The sequence below is a fragment of the Anguilla rostrata genome, chromosome 12 (genome assembly GCF_018555375.3).
Source record: "Anguilla rostrata isolate EN2019 chromosome 12, ASM1855537v3, whole genome shotgun sequence".
Taxonomy (NCBI): Eukaryota; Metazoa; Chordata; class Actinopteri; order Anguilliformes; family Anguillidae; genus Anguilla; species Anguilla rostrata.
Genome location: NC_057944.1, coordinates 1767142 through 1785621, shown reverse-complemented (window position 1 = coordinate 1785621; position 18480 = coordinate 1767142). Strand labels below are relative to the sequence as shown.

The 18480-nt window shown below is 42.3% G+C and overlaps 2 protein-coding genes and 1 long non-coding RNA gene across 17 annotated transcripts in view; 2 read left to right on the top strand and 1 right to left on the bottom strand.

Moving 5' to 3' along the window:
• The window catches only part of LOC135235496 (NACHT, LRR and PYD domains-containing protein 3-like), a 340665-nt gene that overhangs the window by 264942 nt on the left and 57243 nt on the right, over positions 1–18480 (top strand). The window lies entirely within an intron of this gene.
• LOC135235507 (uncharacterized) overlaps positions 1–18480 on the bottom strand; it is a 72736-nt gene that overhangs the window by 172 nt on the left and 54084 nt on the right. The gene's annotated exons all lie outside the window — the stretch shown is intronic.
• Positions 1–18480, top strand: part of LOC135236664 (uncharacterized) — a 57962-nt gene that overhangs the window by 19041 nt on the left and 20441 nt on the right. The window contains exons 2-6 of the mRNA XM_064303151.1: positions 15044–15189; positions 15758–15868; positions 16423–16533; positions 17141–17251; positions 17799–17909. Of these exons, the coding sequence (XP_064159221.1) occupies positions 15131–15189; positions 15758–15868; positions 16423–16533; positions 17141–17251; positions 17799–17909 (503 nt within the window). The 5' untranslated portion in view covers positions 15044–15130. The remainder of the gene's footprint in view (positions 1–15043; positions 15190–15757; positions 15869–16422; positions 16534–17140; positions 17252–17798; positions 17910–18480) is intronic.

The window sequence follows — 18480 nt, the reverse complement described above, 5'->3', positions numbered from 1 at the left end:
TCTCATACTCAGTCACTCACACACACACCCTCTCTCTCTCACACACACTCACATCCACAGTCACACACAGATTCACACAAACGCACGCACACACACAGAAACTCATGCACTCACGCACACACACATACATGCGTGCAGAGACACAAACACGTGTCAACACACACACACATCACATTCTCTTGCCCATACACACACATGCGCACACACAGACTCATGCACTCACACAGACACACATACATGCATGCACACACATTATACACATGTCTACACAAACATTCTCATACCCATACACACACACACACACGTATAAACACACACACACATTCACAAAGGCACTCTCACGCACACACACATACACATACATACACTCATTCTCAATCGCACACACACTCTCACATCCACAGTAATTCACTCAAACGGACGCACACTCACTCACACACGCACACACACAAATGTATAAACACACACAAACACATTCTCTTACCCATACACACACACACCCGTGTGCACACACACACATACATGCATGCACACACACACACACACTTTCTCTTACCCATTCACACACGCAACCTGGGCACACACACACACACACACACATACTCATGCACTCATACATATGCACACATATACTCACATCCACAGTCACTCCCACAAACATACGCACGCATGGACAAACAAATACACACACACAAACACACTCTCACCCAATCACACACACACACGTCGACACACTTGCAACCTTCCTTGACCAATGCCTTACCAGTGCTATTTCAGCTGTACCCAATATTAACCTCAGTACAGCTTAAACCGTGTACATAAGAGTATGATCTTTCAGCATGTTCAGGTTATTTCAAATGTTAAAGGTGTGTTAATGTACTTTTGACTATTAAAACATTAATATAACATTGAGTGTAATAATGGCAAAATATGGCAGGGTAAAATGTTTTTGAAGTAATAATAAGAATGCAGAATGGTCACTGCAGTGTACTTATTTCCTTTCATTACTGTAAACAATGATGGGTTGAGTTTCCTTATTTATTTGGTCTGTTGCTTTTATTTTCTGTATTTTCAATAATCTTCAATGATTAAACTTCAATTATAATAAACATCAAATGTGTTGGTGTTATGATTTAATATTGTGTGATGTATTTAACTCCTGTGACACAGTAGTACTTATTTCATATTCTGTATGGGATTATGTTTGGGCTCAATATGAGCAGATCAGCATGGGGTTAAAATCTGCACAGTTGAAGCAATGATATTCATCTATAGTAGTGGAAATACATTATTTAATAAATTATAAGAAAAGTTGTGTAGTGTCTGATGAGTGGTTGCTTCAGTTATTGTACTCTCACCACAATTCAATACCTTTAGAAAAGTCACTACTTGTCTATTGAGCAGGTGTGTTTATATTACCTCTCAAAATAAATGGTTTTCCTGCAGGTTTTAACCTGTATCTGCTGCACATCATTTGAATGGATTAGACCACGAAGCCAAAATCAAGGAAGAAGTGTAGTTTGCATGACATCCAGTCTCTGAGATGTTCCTGAGACCCTACAGTTTTTCTCATTTTTTCATATGCATTTCTAATATCTGCAAATGCATTACAGTATGTTATGACTGCTTTGACTCAATGCAATGAGTTAAACCAACAACCGGCAAAATTCATACCTTAAGACACAAATTGCTGTATCTACACACAAAGTACAAAACTCTAAATCACACTCAGTTTTCAAAATACAGTCACCTCATATTAAGACATCCAAATTGTTATTGCTAGACATGCAGATTGCAAACATGTTGACTTTATTTTACAATCCTGTCTCGTCCAACAACATTGCCCAGGTGAGTCGCATTGCAGCATGATTGGTAATCCCAACATAAAAGGAAGTTTTACAGCACTACATTCAGCAGTGTCTGACAACATGGAGCAGCCCAATGCGGTTGGTACTGATGGACGGGTCGTGGCTGTGGCTGAGGTTGTGGTCAAGCAGGTAGCAGAAATCCTGCTGTATCGAATTAATTTAGAGCCACAGTGATTGACCATGTCATAAATCCAGGCATAGCAATGGGAGAAGCTGGAAGGATTGTAAGGCCAAACTTAAAAATGTCAATAAGAGTTTTTGGACTGAACATTGATAAGTCAGTAATTTACTGCAAAATGTGATACAGTAATTACATTACAGGATTGTTGTGTTGGTGTCATTTTATATTATTTCTGTTACGTGACGAGCCTGTAAGCCATGTTAATCATTTTTATTAGAGACCGCGCAACTCTGTTTTTCCAAAATGCCGGCTTATTCCACATGGGGGAAAATTGCATTTGTGTTAGGTATTCGTGTGGCAATGTCTTTTCTGTCTGTTCTGATAATGTGATTACGTTAGTTTATTTGGCAGGATTGTTTTTGTCTGATTAGGCAAATGTGATTCCAGTGCTAGTTTGTACTTGGTAGGATTGTTTGCTGAACAGGTTACTCTAGAGGGTTGGAGTCCTGATCGATGTGGTCACTTCTGGCACTACGATCTTTACTTCACTCTAGTGTGTTTCTTTTGCACCTCTGCACCTTGAACTAATGCACTTGTTGTACGTCGCTCTGGATAAGAGCGTCTGCTAAATGCCTGTAATGTAATGTAATGTAATTGTTCTTCTACCAGATCAGGCCTGCTGGTGCAAGTTTGTAATGTTGCATTTGTATGTGTTATTTTACTGTTTGCATGTCAAATGTCTAGAGTGTAATTGTTTCTGTTAAAATGATTGGTTGAATAGCACACATCCACGCTATTTTCACCGACCATGTTAAACATACTCACTTGCGCGTCTCAGCTCCAAAGGCATGCTGATGTTAAACCCATATTCCAATCTGTTTGAAATGACACAAATTCTGCCTATTCTGTTCAAACATCAGACATTTTTTTAACTCTACATCTTGTTTATGCCCTGCACCTGAACAAATTGGATGTGCCCATTCTACTGTACCATCTCCTTTGTAAGCTAAGAAGTTCCTTTCAGCTGACTACATCAGAATCTGTACTATTGGCATTTTATGAGAGCTGAAAATGTACAACATTGTTAATCAGAAATTATATCTGGGTGGGTAAATTGGTGGATATGCTGCAGAACATAATTTGTCATTGATTTATAAATATACCAGTATATCCTGGGCTTTCACTGATGGTTTAATTGTGGTACATATAGCACTGGCCTGATATGCATTCTATGTTTGCAGTTTGCTTCTACCTGACTGCTTCCTGCATGTTAGCTGAGACAATCCTCTTGTTAGAGCAGATACCTACCTCCCCCACTATCAAAGCAAATCACCAAAAACTGTAGAGTCAGGTAAATTAATCGGGTAAATTAATCTGACGTTTGTTTTACTCTGTTCTTGCAAAGCTTTACAATTTTCTTTAATATGATCTAAATGTAAAGCACTTGTAACCGGGGTTTTGAAGAAAAAATTGACAGAGGTGAATTCAACATGATGGACTACCTCTTTGATGTCATACTTCAAGAGATAAGATGTGAATGCTGAGTTATTGCTCACTGATATTGGTTGCATGATAAACAATAACAGTGATGTGTGAAGGGGACTAGCGACTTGTGTTTTCTGTTTTAAAGGTCATCATCAGGATCTTGGAAAAGAATGAGGGCTTCAGCTGCTATCGGGCAGAATTTGCCGTGGCCAGTGGATTTCACCATTAAAGGCTGAAGAAATGTGATAGTCTTGATTGTATTTATTTTGGATATTTGATTAAAGAATAATCTATTGGCATAAGTATTTTTTTGTCTCATTTTATTAAACGTATTCAGATTTTGACAAGTCTCATTGCTGCATAATTTCCTGAGGAATTATGATTCCTTGGTGTACAACTACATCTGGGATTTAAGTGTCCACAGTTATGACTCAATGTTTGAATGTGGTCAATCATTATCTGCTTTTCAGCGACACGAAAGCGTATATTTAAATAGCGTTGGTGCATCTAATCCAGGAGTGAGATTTCTACTCGGGAGACTTCGGTATGATTAAAATGAGTTTAATCAAAAATATTCTCATTAGACATGAATACTTAAATTGTCATAAACTCATTGATCATTAGAAGCTATCAGTTGTATTCCATGAGAAACACCAGACTGATATATCGTAAATGCAGACAAGCAGGTGTGTCTCCAGAGATGACAACTCCCTTTTAAGGTGAACAAATGGTATCGTAGATGCGAGGGTAGGATGTCTCAGGGTCGCAGCATACCGAGACACTTCTAACACAAATTATAGACTGGGCCTACTGTAAGGCTACAGTCAATAATGTATATTTAACTAGTAATTAAAATATGCATTTTATATAATTTATACATTAAAACCCAAGCATTGGTCTGTTTCTACTGTCTCAGTAATGCTCTTGTGCCTTTATTTCGGAGATTGATGGTGATCAATGCCGGAGCTAAGCATCATGAGATCCTTTATGTTGATGAAGCAGGTTCAGCCTTGGCGAACATCAGTGCCGTGGCCAGAACCTGATTGGGCAGAGAGCCATGGGCGGTGCGCCAGGGGCAGTGCGGAGCAAACATAACAACGCGTGCTGCCATTTTGAGGAGCTGAGCCAAATGCTCAGACGATGTTTGGGCCGATGTCAGTACCACAAGGCTCTGGTCTGCAGCAGATCCCCAGAGTTCAGATTGATGCTTCTCCCACTCCCCTTTCCTAAAGCCAATAGAGGAGTTATTTTGGGACTGGAGGTGGAAGGTGTATGACCGGCGTCCGTGTGAGCAGGCTACTCTCCTTCAGGCCTCTGTAACGAATGATCGGCCATAATTCATACAAAATGGAGGCAACACGAGTGCAAGGTACCACCAATTTATTACAAACAAAAGACCTCATATATGTCTGACATAGGCAGTACATATGAGTTGTGAAGTGTAATGGAAATGCAGCGTGAATTTTTGCAGGTGTGAGCACAACGAGATCAGTGACCAGGTGCTGTGGGCAAAAGAAAAGCAACAACAGATATAGCACAGACTGCAGGGCCACAGACTGTCTGGTTATGAGGTGGCAAAGAGAAAAGAGAGAGACCATCAGCAAACAGTCTTATATTCCCCAGTCAGGGGTTAGCAATCCAGTAATGAAGCTGATTACTGCTGCTTCTGCACCTGTAAGCCACAAGAGAACAGACAACCCCCCAGCAGGGAAACAGAGGGGCACAACCCCTCCAGCAGGGAAACAGAGGGGCACAACCCCCCCCAGCAGGGAAACAGAGGGGCACAACCCCTCAGTAGAGAAACAGAGGGGTACAAACCCCCCAGCAGCAAAACAGAGGGGCACAACCCCCCAGCAGGGAAACAGAGGGGTACAAACCCCCCAGAAGGAAAACAGAGGGGCACAACCCCCCAGTAGAGAAACAGAGGGGCACAACCCCCCAGCAGGGAAACAGAGGACCATAACCCCCCAGTAGGGAAACAGAGAGGCCCAACCCCCCAGCAGGGAAACAGAGGGGCCCAACCCCCCAGTAGGGAAACAGAGGGGCACAACCCCCCAGTAGAGAAACAGAGGGGCACAGAAGATTCTGGGTCATCCCACCATGGATGGCGCAGGAGAGGTAGCAGGTTTTAGCAGTTTGCTAAGGTGGTCTGGGAGGATGGACAGCATGGGAAAGTGAGGAGGACCGATCGCTCAGTGGGTCAGACTGGTGGAAGATACCACAAGCCAGGCTTAGCTTCCTGATCAGGGCCAATTATGACACGCTGCCTTCTCCTCAGAACCTGCGCTAATGGTTTGGTGCGGATGAGACCGTCCGCTCTGTGCTGCCCCCAAACGAGGCCTGTGGCACATTCTTTCAGACTGTGAGACGGCTCCAGCACAGGAACATTGAGACGGCTCCAGCACAGGGACACAGAGCAGACCTCCAGCACAGGGACACAGAGCAAGTCTGTCAGGCTGTGAGACGGCTCCAGCACAGGGACACAGAGCAGGCCTCCGGCACGTTCTGTCAGGCTGTGAGACGGCTCCAGCACAGGGGTGTTACAAATGGCGGCATGACCAACTGCTGCAGAAGCTTCCGGAAATACTGACGACCAGCAGACAGGAGGCAAACAGAGACGCCTCTGCTGTGAAAGAGCATCAAACCCACTTTGTGAAGCAAGCAGAGGAGGAGGGGACCGTAGGACACAAAGGTGGGAGTAGAGTCCTGGTTCCAGGCAGAGGGTGGAGCATGCGTGTAGATCTCAATCCACAGCTCCATTTCCCAAATGAGATCAGCCCTGTGGCTTAACATGGAGACGTGGTCTACTCGAGCAAAGATGGTGCTCCTTATATGGAGACGTGGTCCACTCAGGCGAAGGTGGTGCTCCTTATATGGAGACGTGGTCTACTCGGGCGAAGGTGGTGCTCCTTATATGGAGACGTGGTCTACTCGGGCGAAGGTGGTGCTCCTTATATGGAGACGTGGTCTACTCGGGCGAAGGTGGTGCTCCTTATATGGAGACGTGGTCCACTCGGGCGAAGGTGGTGCTCCTTATATGGAGACGTGGTCCACTCGGGCGAAGGTGGTGCTCCTTATGGAGCTCACCCTCCCATGGGAGGAGGGGGCAGAAGCAGCCTATGAGCAGAAACGGCTGAAGTACTCCGACCTGGCAGCGGAGTGTGAGAGTGTAAGGAGTGTAAGGAGGCCGGTTGGAGAGCAACAGTATATCCAGTGGAGTTGGGACTCTGGGGCTTCATCCGCCAGTCAGTGCTTCACCTTCTGGAGAACACGGGCATGACTGGAGCAAGGCTGAGGAGGCCAGCTAGAGGGCTGGCCAAGGAAGCAGAGAAGGGGGGCTGGTGGATTTGGCTCAGAAGGAAAGATACCGGGGGGGGGGGTTAATACCCACTCCACCAAAAACAACAGCAGGCGGCGGCAGGGAGACGTCCCATCACTGCCTCTCCACCAGGAGATGTTCTGGGATTAAAGAGACATTAAGGATCGGTGGCTCCAGGCTGATGGCCCTGCAGTGTCTCTCTGGTGCTGCTGGAGCTGCAACAAACAGCAGCACTCAGCAGAATGAGGTCTATCCGTGAATCCCAGCAGAATGATGAGTCCTGTGATGACATCACAGCCCAGCAGTGCCAGGACTGGGTAAGGCACTCAGAAAGAGTCAACCAGCACTGCCGTGGAAATGAAGGCATCAGACGGGATGTGGATGAAAATCTGTGGCCAAATACAGCAGGGAGACCAGACCACAGCATGATCAGGATCATAGCATTGCATTTATTTTCCTTTGTTTTGCTGAATAATACTGTAATATAATGTATTTATTTGTTGTGTATGTTTATTGTGCTACTGCAGAAACTGGTTCAGTATTGTACATTATTTGTATTAAAACGTTTTGTGTTATTGTTTTGTTTTTGACAGCATACCTGTATTTGCAATAATTATACTTCAGTAAACAAAATATATAATGTGTTGGTGTTTGGTGTCTTTCGTAAAATACAAGCTTTGAGGTAGATGCAGAACACAGAATGTAAACTGATGTCATGAAGTAAGGTCACTACAGATTTTTATGTTTTGGACACAGTTTTACTGTTTTACACATGATGGACTCCATTGCATGTATTTTGCTTTTTACAATAGACAGGATTTTTTTATTCAAAAGTCTGACTCCATATATTTATTATAGTAAATTGATACAGAACAGAACACAGGGTTATGATTACGGTACAACATTCCTAATACCTATTATAATGTAGGCAGCAAACCTTTACCTCATTGCTACTAGCATTACCAGAAAATGAGCTTTCATCCTCTGTTCTGATAGGAATTTGACAATGACCGTTTTATTAAAAAATCCAGTAATGATTAAATTATGTTGTTGAACATGTCCAATGTTATGATGCTGTGATAAGACATCACGCTGGTTATCTCACTTGATAGTTTTTTTTTTGGTGGCTATATGAGATTTTGAGCCCAAAATTATATCTCCTGAAAATATAAGTATGACCATTTTTTCAGTCATGATAAAACGAGATGTGGATGGAATTTACAAGCTGGGATAATTTATGGATCCCATCAGAGCTGGCCTTCTGGGTCAGTTTGAGCCTCTTTGTGTCCCTGGAGTAGAGGCACCCAGCCCAGTACACACTGGTGTTGTACAGGACACCGGCCACAATGATCTGGTAGAACATGGCCAGCATCCTGCTACACACACCGAAGGAGTGTAGCCTCCCCAGAAAGAAAAGCCTTCGGTCTAGTAGGGCCTCCAAAGACATAAACCACAGTATCAAACCATCTGTCTATGTGTGTGCACGCGCGCGTGTATGTGTGTGTGTGTTTGTGTGTGTGTGTGTGTGTGTGTGTCTAAAACAACACATTTTGTAAAGATCTGAAACTATGCACCAATATAGGAAAGCAGGATAGGGGAAAATATTTTTCATGGCACTGTACATGAGGTAGACAGGTTTCCTTTAACAGGCTTTAATACAAGGGGCACCAGGGAGACACACACTACACAGCCTGCAGAGAAATTCTCAGAAGTTTGCTAATGCCACACACCTGTATGGAGTATATTACCTTAACAGGAGCGAGCTCGTCTGAGTAAATGTTTCCCTGTTGTAATTACATCAAACACCCATGTGATAGAGCCAGAGCCATGACATGACCTTATGTTTCATCTTAAGGCTTTGCTTTAAAAAAAAATAAAAAATACTGCTTTGGTACGACAACAAGCCTACACATTAATGGATTATTTTACTCTGCTTGGATGAGAAAAAGAAACATTTACCACATTTCAGTTTGTCAGCATATATATTTTGTAATGGAATAGAACAGAAAAGCTGTTTTTTCATGCCGGAGGAAGACCTTTCATAAGTGGCTCTGACATGCAGTCATACGAGCGCCCAAGGGGGTCGCTAGAGAGCGATGAAACGCGGATCCCTGTCTGGCTGAACCCTCCCATACCCTAGGCAACACAGGCACCAATCGTGCGTCTCGCTGTGGAGCTACCGGCCACAGTCGGCACTGGCACGGTCCGAATTCGACCCGATGCCGTGAGGCTCATCCATGCACCTCAGCGTGGTGCCTTAACCGAATGAGCCACCTAGCAGCTCCAAGCCTACTTTCAATAAAATTACACCTTACCAGCATCCAGAAGAAATGCTAACTACCATACAGAATGCCAAATCCTATGTGCATTGATAAGACCCATTCAAAGCAGGCACATGAGGTAGATAGGAAATCATCAGGTCAGACGACATTTTCCCACTGTAGCAGAATTTAGTACAATATGCACCAGGGAAATACCCACTGCACAGCATGCAGGGGCATTCTCCAAAGACTCACTAAGTTGTCTCAGTCTTGATAGTAGTTTCTAAGCATCGCACATCATAAGGTCACATCTCACAAGCATAGAGGCTCTGTCTGTGGTCACACACGGATGTTACATCAGTAAGTGGGCCTCTCAGCACACAACACAACAGCACAGTATAGTGCCTGGGACAGTGGTGGTATATCCCCATGGTGAGTGCCAGAGCTATTCGGGTCCTCTCAGGAGTGCACTCGGGACGGCCCTGAGCTGCATTCTATCCTCCTCGTAGCTCTTCATCGCTCTTCTCCCTCATCGCCACGGTAACTGGGAATGTGGAGACTGGGACAAGGCCACAGGCCTAGGCAGAAGTGGCCAGGAGTGCATACAGAAATACAGAAACATACACTTCCCTTCACTACCTTAAGCCTCCAAGCAGCTGTACACTGCAGAACACAGTCTGAAGTGCATTAATCACTGCAGGTTTCCCACTGAATCTACAGGAACTGAGGCAGAGCAGTGAAAGAATGGGCAGTGTGCACTCATATAGACATGAAAACTGTTTCTCTGATCGATAAAACATTTAATTATTTGCAAAAGATTTTAGTTCACAGTCACATCTACAGCAATTTTTTACGACATGAGAACACCTGTGGAGCTCTTGGGAAGAAAAATAATGTTGTATTTCCTTTAAACAGCCACTAGATGGTAATGGAAGTTCAATTTCACACTATTTGTCTCATGGGCGCTTCCTAGTTTGAACCGTAATCTCATGTTTGGGCTGTGGCAAACATAATAGAATCTGCATAACAAATACACAAGCCGCAATAATCATTTTGCAGAGTTCTGAGAGCTAGCAATAGCTTGTCAATAAATGGATTACACAAGCTTTCTCTGATCAGCATAAAGTTTGGGTTGTAAAGCATTACTGCTGCACTACGAGTGTCATCAAATTGTTGTTGTTGTAGACATCATAAATGGTTGCATGTTTTCACTTGTGAGCAAGAACATGGACACTGATGTTTCTTATTCTGAAGGGACCCTTTATGTTGTGTAAAATTATAGATTCTGTGTTGGCTTTTAAACATCTGTAGACAGACTTGTGTAATTCTTTCTTTATTAGGAGTACATGGACACAGTGACCCAGTACCCAGAGGAAAACAGCAGAAACACAGGAACATGCTAGAGGACGTGAACCCGGGATTCGAACCCTACTTTTTTATCGTCATACAGATTGTTTTGCCGTGTTTGACAGGAGAACACATTTTGCCCAAAATTGAATTAAAGAGCATCAGAGCTCTTACTTATCTATAGAGAACCACAAATAAACACTAATGTGGGTAAAACCAGACCCAAAGCCAAGCCTCACTGTGAAACATTGGGCTTCAGTCACTGCAAGACTTACTTGAACCAGTAAAGAAGCAGTCTCGCGTAGCCAGACCTATCTCCACACTTCGTTTCTGCGCGGGAGGAAGGTCTGGCTCAAGCCATTATCATTTCGGTATAGGGGAAAAAACGCTATGGTTTGTTTGTATTTCTTTAAACCAATCACAATCGTCTTGGGCGGCGCTAATCCAGGATGCATCGGCGGAGCCCGTGAAAACGGTAACACGCAGATAGCGGAAGGGGAGGAGAATTCCGACTGAAATAGTTGGCCAATGGCGGGCTTATACCCACAGTCTGGGTCCTGTGAGTCAGACTAGTAAAGAAGTAAATAAAAAAAAGTCAAAAGAGAAAGTGAAACTGTTTCAAACTCAAACGTCATTTAAAAGACGGAGGACAAAGAGGATGCAGTAAAAAGGAATTAAATTGGATTAAATAACTGAGTAAGTAGTCTGTTGTGAATTGGGATGGGGAGAATAGAAGCGAGATGAGAAAGGGTGTTTGGAGGAATAGGAATCTGTAGCTATGATCGCAATAACGCTTAATGTAGTGAAATTAAACAAACAATAAAATGGCGCCTGAGGAGTAGACGAGGAGTAGCCTAATATGCTTTTTTCAAATTCCCCATTTGGGACCAAAAAAAAAAAACCTTTTCAAATACATTTTTAAAAGTTTAAGGTTTATATTAGCATCCATTTGGTATTTTATGATCATTTTACCTATTTGGATATGACGGAAGTCACAGGCCTGTTGTCGGCTACATTATGACACCTGCTGCTGTAACATAAACAGACCGAACATTTTAACTGCGGATTGAGAAGTCAAAAAGTCTGTATTCACACAGTTTGGATTAAGACAAATTAAATTGATGTCTGCCATGTTAAAGTCGGTGGTCGGTAGTTAATTCACGTATGGAGCTTTCATAGTTGGTCTTCTATTATTTGAAACGAGACATTAGCTTCCGTAGGCTATACAAGAGCATGCTAAAAATATGCTTAAAGGATATTAATTTGCATATTTGCTATCCAACTCTGACTAGTTTCAATTCACAAAGACCTAGTGGCCATGTCCTTACCAATTAATTCTGTTCTATTTAATTCGTACAGGTTTCAATGATAATACATTCAGCAACTACTTTAATAGTAGCAAGAACTGAAAAGAACTGCGGTTATAGTTGCATTAAGACGCCGTTTCCTGTGTGAACCACAAGACGGCAGCATGTAGCTGTGTATGTAGGTCTACTTAAAATGACGAAAGCGTCTGATTTTAAAGCCACCACGTCAGACCGAATTTATGTTTTGCCTGAGTTGGACTGAAGTTGAAATTGAAATACAACATAAATTGTAATGCAGCGATTTCGAATCGAATTACAACTACTTAGAAACGGAGAATAGCCTACATGATAAAATGACTTTTATGAGATAAATTGCGCTTACTTAAGAAAAAATAATGATTTACTTTCATGAATTATTGATTTGGGTCGTTTTGGGATGTTTTCGAAAAGAATTCTCCCGAGCATGTTCGTGTTTGTAATGTATGTAAGGGGGGTTGTTTATCCAAATGTGCGGTCGAAACACTGACTGGAAGCACGGGTAGTTAACGTTGCCAAATGTTTTAAAATTTTCATGAAACGCAATAACAGGGATAATCAGTCGGCTATAAATTGTTGCTAGTATATCGTATACGCCTACAAGCAAAGTACATGCATCTCAGATACTGACTTCATAGGGGTCACAATTATTGGCACCTTTAAAGATTGTTAAAAATAAAATCTAACAGAGTGAACTTTACACCATCATGTAGATATGAGATGAAGCTGATCAACACCCGCATGTATAAAAGACATTATGCTGATCTCAGGCCAAAGGAACTGTCATGCTTTTCCATTGCTTGCTGCTTCACTGGAGTTTAAAACTGAGACAACCTGCTTATAAAATCCATTTTTCATCAAAAGCAACAAACTCACAAATGAAGAGAAAATGGTTGTTGACCTTCAAAAATAAGGAATCAGAAACTAAACAAAGAAATATACGACTTACTGCTGTGAGACCAAATATTAATCAATTTAAAACCAGTAGTAGAGGAGTATAATGAATCCTGTCCAGTAGAGGGCGCTAGTGTATCTTAGCCCCATGCTCAATGAGGTAGATGGTTCAGGGAGCAAAGAACAATCCAGTGGCCACAGTTGGAGAATTACTGAACTTGGCTGCATCGGGACGTCACCAAGTTTCTATTAATTGCTACATTTAGATGCTCCAAAAGTAGATGCTACCGCCATGCCAAAAGGCTATTTGGAATGGTTTCAGGAAAAATGGTTTTACAGGGAGTAATCGACAGTTTGAAGAATCTAAATTGTCTCATCTACTGTGCTCCTGAGTGATGACATTAGAGCTCTTTGGCCAAGCATAGCTGTTATTTCATTTGTGGCCTTTCTGTTAGCTTGAACTAGTCTGCCCATTCTCCTTTGATCTCTCATTAACAAGGTGTTTTTTGTTTATCACACCATTCTCTGTAAACTCTAGAGACTGTGCTGCATGAAAATCCCAGGAGGGCAGCTGTTTCTGTGATGCTGAAACCACTACGTCTGGCACCATCCATCTGGCACAGACAGTCATGCCACAGTCAAAGTCGCTTAGATCACACATCTTGTCTCTTACAATATTTGCTCAAACAAAAAACATCTTCACTATGTCTGCATACTTTATATATTGAGTTGCAGTCACATGATTAGCTGTTTGGTGGAGTACAGTATTTGCATTAACAAGCAGGTATACCGAATAAAGTGGGCGGAATATAATACACAGGATATGGGTTTGGTGTTGATTTAGGGAGGTGTGTACAGAAACAAGCCACATACCTACTGTTAAATACGGTGGTGGATCTTTAATGTTATAGGGCTGTTCTGCTCCCACTGGTCCTGGGGCCCTTGTTAAGGACAATAGCATCATGAACTCTACCCAGGTACCAGGACATTTTAGCCAAAAAAGCTGGTTGCCTCTGCCAGCAGACTGAAAATCGCTTGTGGATCTTCCAGCAAAACAGTGACCTCAATCACACATTACTATTCACCAATAAATCATTAGTTAACCACTTAAGCCACATTTTGCAATGGCTACAGTCTCCAGACTTGAAGTATATTGGAAACCTGCAGTTTTAATTGAACAGGACAGTTCTGAAGCAAAGACCCAGAGGTATTAAAGAAGTGGATGGAGGAAGGGTCCAAGATCTCTCCCAATGTGTTCTCCAGTCTTTTTAGACATTATATAAAAAGACTCAGTGTCGTTATCCTTGCAAGGGGAGTGTGAACAAACTACTGATAAGAAAAGATAAGATGACACTTTATTAATCCCCAGGGGGGGAAATTTGGGTGTTACAGCAGCAGAGAGTGAGTACAAAAGAAGCAGAAAAAGCCAAGTATACATACTATACATAGTGTACATAGTGTACATACACTCACCGGCCACTTTATTAGGTACACCTTGCTAGTACCGGGTTGGTCTTCTGCTGCTGTAGCCCATCTGCTTCAAGGTTTGACGTGTTGTGTGTTCAGAGATGCTCTTCTGCATACCTCGGTTGTAACGAGTGGTTATTTGAGTTACTGTTGCCTTTCTATCAGCTCGAACCAGTCTGGCCATTCTCCTCTGACCTTTGCCATCAACAAGGCATTTTTGCCCAGAGAACTGCCGCTCACTGGATATTTTCTCTTTTTCCTTTCTCTGTAAATCCTACAGAGATTGTTGTGCGTGAAAATGCCAGTAGATCAGCAGTTTCTGAAATACTCAAAAGCCCGTCTGGCACCAACAACCATGCCACATTCAAAGTCACTTAAATCACCTTTCTTCCCCATTCTGATGCTTGGTTTGAACTTCAGCAGATCGTCTTGACCATGTCTACATGCCTAAATGCATTGAGTTGCTGCCACGCGACTGGCTGATTAGATATTTGCGTTAACGAGCAGTTGAACAGGTGTACCTAATAAAGTGGCCAGTGAGTGTAGTATACATAGTATACATAATATAGTGATAATGATAAAAAAACAAGTGAAACATGTAAAGGAAAATAAATAACTATTTCAATGAACCCAGGGGTGTCAATAATTGTGACACTTATTTTCTGGAAATAAATGTATGATCTGAAAAATTTTGGTTGGTTCCATTGAATCCTTAATAAAAAGTATTTAGCAAGTTGGACAATCAATATATAGTTTACCACTGACATTTATGCAGTACAATTGTTCATCATTATCAATGGTGCAAAAACATTTGAGGTGGCTGTTTAGAACATGTTTAGGGCCTATTTCAGTTCTGGATTGCTTACTGTCAACACCGCGGTGTGTTGTATATGCGTGTCTCTGTGTGTTCAGTGTGCTCTCATTTTGTGTGTTTACAGCTTGGCTGGTTTGGGACAGAACCCACGTGTGGTCTGAACTGGTCAGATGTGTTCCAGTCTCCTGAGATAGAGGGCGCTGTTTATAAAATGAGTCTGTCAGAGGAGCCAGACACCAAAGGAGGAACCCTCAGCACTAAGAGGAAGAGGTACAAGTGCATGAACCAGATATTTAATGTGCTGAGAGTTAGAGCTGCAGTAAGAGAATGAGTTTACCTCTATGCTTTCTCTCCGTGTGCTGAGAGTTAGAGCTGCAGTAACAGGATTGTCGTTTACATTTATTATTTAGTGCATCTATGCCAAATATTACTCTTGACCATCCACAGTGGAATATCACACAAACACAATGAACCAGCTTTTATTTAAACGTTATAAATATGCTTTCAGGTTTTATTTCTGGCGTGTTTGTGAGCAAGGGCTCAATTTTAATCTGCACTTGGAGAATGAGTTTAATTGGAAGCTCTGTCTCCATGTGCTGTGAGTTAGAGCTGCAGTAAGAGGATGAGTTTAACTGGAAGCTCTGTCTCCATGTGCTGTGAGTTAGAGCTGCAGTAAGAGGATGAGTTTAACAGGAAGCCCTGTCTCCATGTGCTGTGAGTTAGAGCTGCAGTAAGAGGATGAGTTTAACTGGAAGCCCTGTCTCCATGTGCTGTGAGTTAGAGCTGCAGTAAGAGGGTGAGTTTAACTGGATGTTGTGTCTCCTTGTTTTGTTCACAGGGTCCAAGTAGAAACAGCAGGGTCACCTGTACCCACCTGTAAGTCAATGAAGAGTTATCATTCAATGGGTCATCCAATCACATTCAGAGGAGAGGTCACAGGTGACCAAAGGTAATTAAAGAGGTTCAAATTGACAGAACTGTTTAATTATATTTCAATGTTACTGGCACCTTTCTGTTGTCAGTGGGTGTATTAAGACTTTCAGATCTAGGTGGGGGTTATTATTGCACGTATAGCTGTAGGTTTGTGATTTATATCACATTCAGGTGTAGGTGACGTGTATTTTGTCATATTCATTTGTGCTGCGAGTTAGAGCTGCAGTAAGAGGGTTGTCTTTTACATTTATAACTTATTGCACCTATGCCAAATATTACTCTTGACCATCCACAGTGGAATATCACACAAACACAATATAACAGCTTCTATTTAAACATTTTAAAAATGCTTTCAGATTTTATTTCTGGTGTGTTTGGGAGCAATGGCTCGATTTTAATCTGCACTTGGAGGATGAGTTTAACTGGAAGCTCTGTCTCCATGTGCTGTGAGTTTGAGCTGCAGTAAGAGGATGAGTTTAAGTGGAAGCTCTGTCTCCATGTGCTGTGAGTTAGAGCTGCAGTATGAGGATGAGTTTAACTGGATGTTGTGTCTGCATGTTTTGTTCACAGGGTCCAGGTAGAAAGAGCAGGGTCACCTGTACCCAGCTGTCTGTCTATGAAGAGTGATTGTTCAATGGATCATCCAATCACATTCAGGGGAGAGTTCGCAGGTGATCAAAGGTAATTAAAGAGGTTCAAATTGACAGTACTGTTTAATTATACTCCAATGTTACTGGCACCTTTCTGTTGTCGGTGGGTGTATTACGACTTTCAGATCTAGGTGGGGGTTATTATTGCACATATTGCTGTAGGTTTGTGATTTATATCACATTCAGGTGTAGGTGAGGTGTATTTTGTCATATTCATTTGTGCTGTGAGTTAAAGCTGCAGTAAGAGGATGAATTTAACTGGAAGCTCTGTCCCAATGTGCTGTGAGTTAGAGCTGCAGTTAGAGGATGAGTTTAAGTGGAAGCTCTGTCTCCATGTGCTGTGAGTCAGAGCTGTCGTAAGAAGATGAGTTTAACTGGAAGCTCTGTCTCCATGTGCTGTGAGTTAGAGCTGCAGTTAGAGGATGAGTTTAACTGGAAGCTCTGTCTCCATGTGCTGTGAGTCAGAGCTGTCGTAAGAAGATGAGTTTAACTGGAAGCTCTGTCTCCATGTGCTGTGAGTTAGAACTGCAGTAAGAGGATGAGTTTAACTGGAAGCTCTGTCTCCATGTGTTGTGAGTTAGAGCTGCAGTAAGAGGACGAGTTTTACTGGATGTTGTGTCTCCATGTTTTGTTCACAGGGTCCAGGTAGAAAGAGCAGGGTCACCTGTACCCAGCTGTCTGTCTATGAAGAGTGATAGTTCAATGGATCATCCAATCACATTCAGGGGAGAGTTCGCTGGTGATCAAAGGTAATTAAAGTGGTTCAAATTGACAATACTGTTTAATTATACTTCAATGTTACTGGCACCTTTCTGTTATCGGTGGGTGTATTACGACTTTCAGATCTAGGTGGGGGTTATTATTGCACGTATAGCTGTAGGTTTGTGATTTATATCACATTCAGGTGTAGGTGACGTGTATTTTGTCATATTCATTTGTGCTGCGAGTTAGAGCTGCAGTAAGAGGGTTGTCTTTTACATTTATAACTTATTGGCACCTATGCCAATATTACTCTTGACCATCACGTGGAATATCACAAACACAATATACAGTTCTATTTAAACATTTTAAATGCTTCAGATTTTATTTCTGGTGTGTTGGTGAGCAATGGATCGATTTTAATCTGCCACTTGGAGGATGAGTTTAAACTGGAAGCTCTGTCTCCATGTGCTGTGAGTTTGAGCTGCAGTAAGAGGATGAGTTTAACTGGAAGCTCTGTCTCCATGTGCTGTGAGTTAGAGCTGCAGTAAGAGGATGAGTTTAACTGGATGTTGTGTCTCCATGTTTTGTTCACAGGGTCCAGGTAGAAAGAGCAGGGTCACCTGTACCCAGCTGTCTGTCTATGAAGAGTGATCGTTCAATGGATCATCCAATCACATTCAGGGGAGAGTTCGCAGGTGATCAAAGGTAATTAAAGAGGTTCAAATTGACAGTACTGTTTAATTATACTTCAATGTTACTGCCATCTTTCTGTTGTCGGTGGGTGTATTACGACTTTCAGATCTAGGTGGGGGTTATTATTGCACATATCGCTGTAGATTTGTGATTTATATCACATTCAGGTGTAGGTGAGGTGTATTTTGTCATATTCATTTGTGCTGTGAGTTAGAGCTGCAGTAAGAAGATGAATTTAACTGGAAGCTCTGTCCCAATGTGCTGTGAGTTAGAGCTGCAGTAAGAGGATGAGTTTAACTGGAAGCTCTGTCTCCATGTGCTGTGAGTCAGAGCTGTCGTAAGAAGATGAGTTTAACTGGAAGCTCTGTCTCCATGTGCTGTGAGTTAGAGCTGCAGTTAGAGGATGAGTTTAACTGGAAGCTCTGTCTCCATGTGCTGTGAGTCAGAGCTGTCGTAAGAAGATGAGTTTAACTGGAAGCTCTGTCTCCATGTGCTGTGAGTTAGAGCTGCAGTAAGAGGATGAGTTTAACTGGAAGCTCTGTCTCCATGTGTTGTGAGTTAGAGCTGCAGTAACAGGATGTTA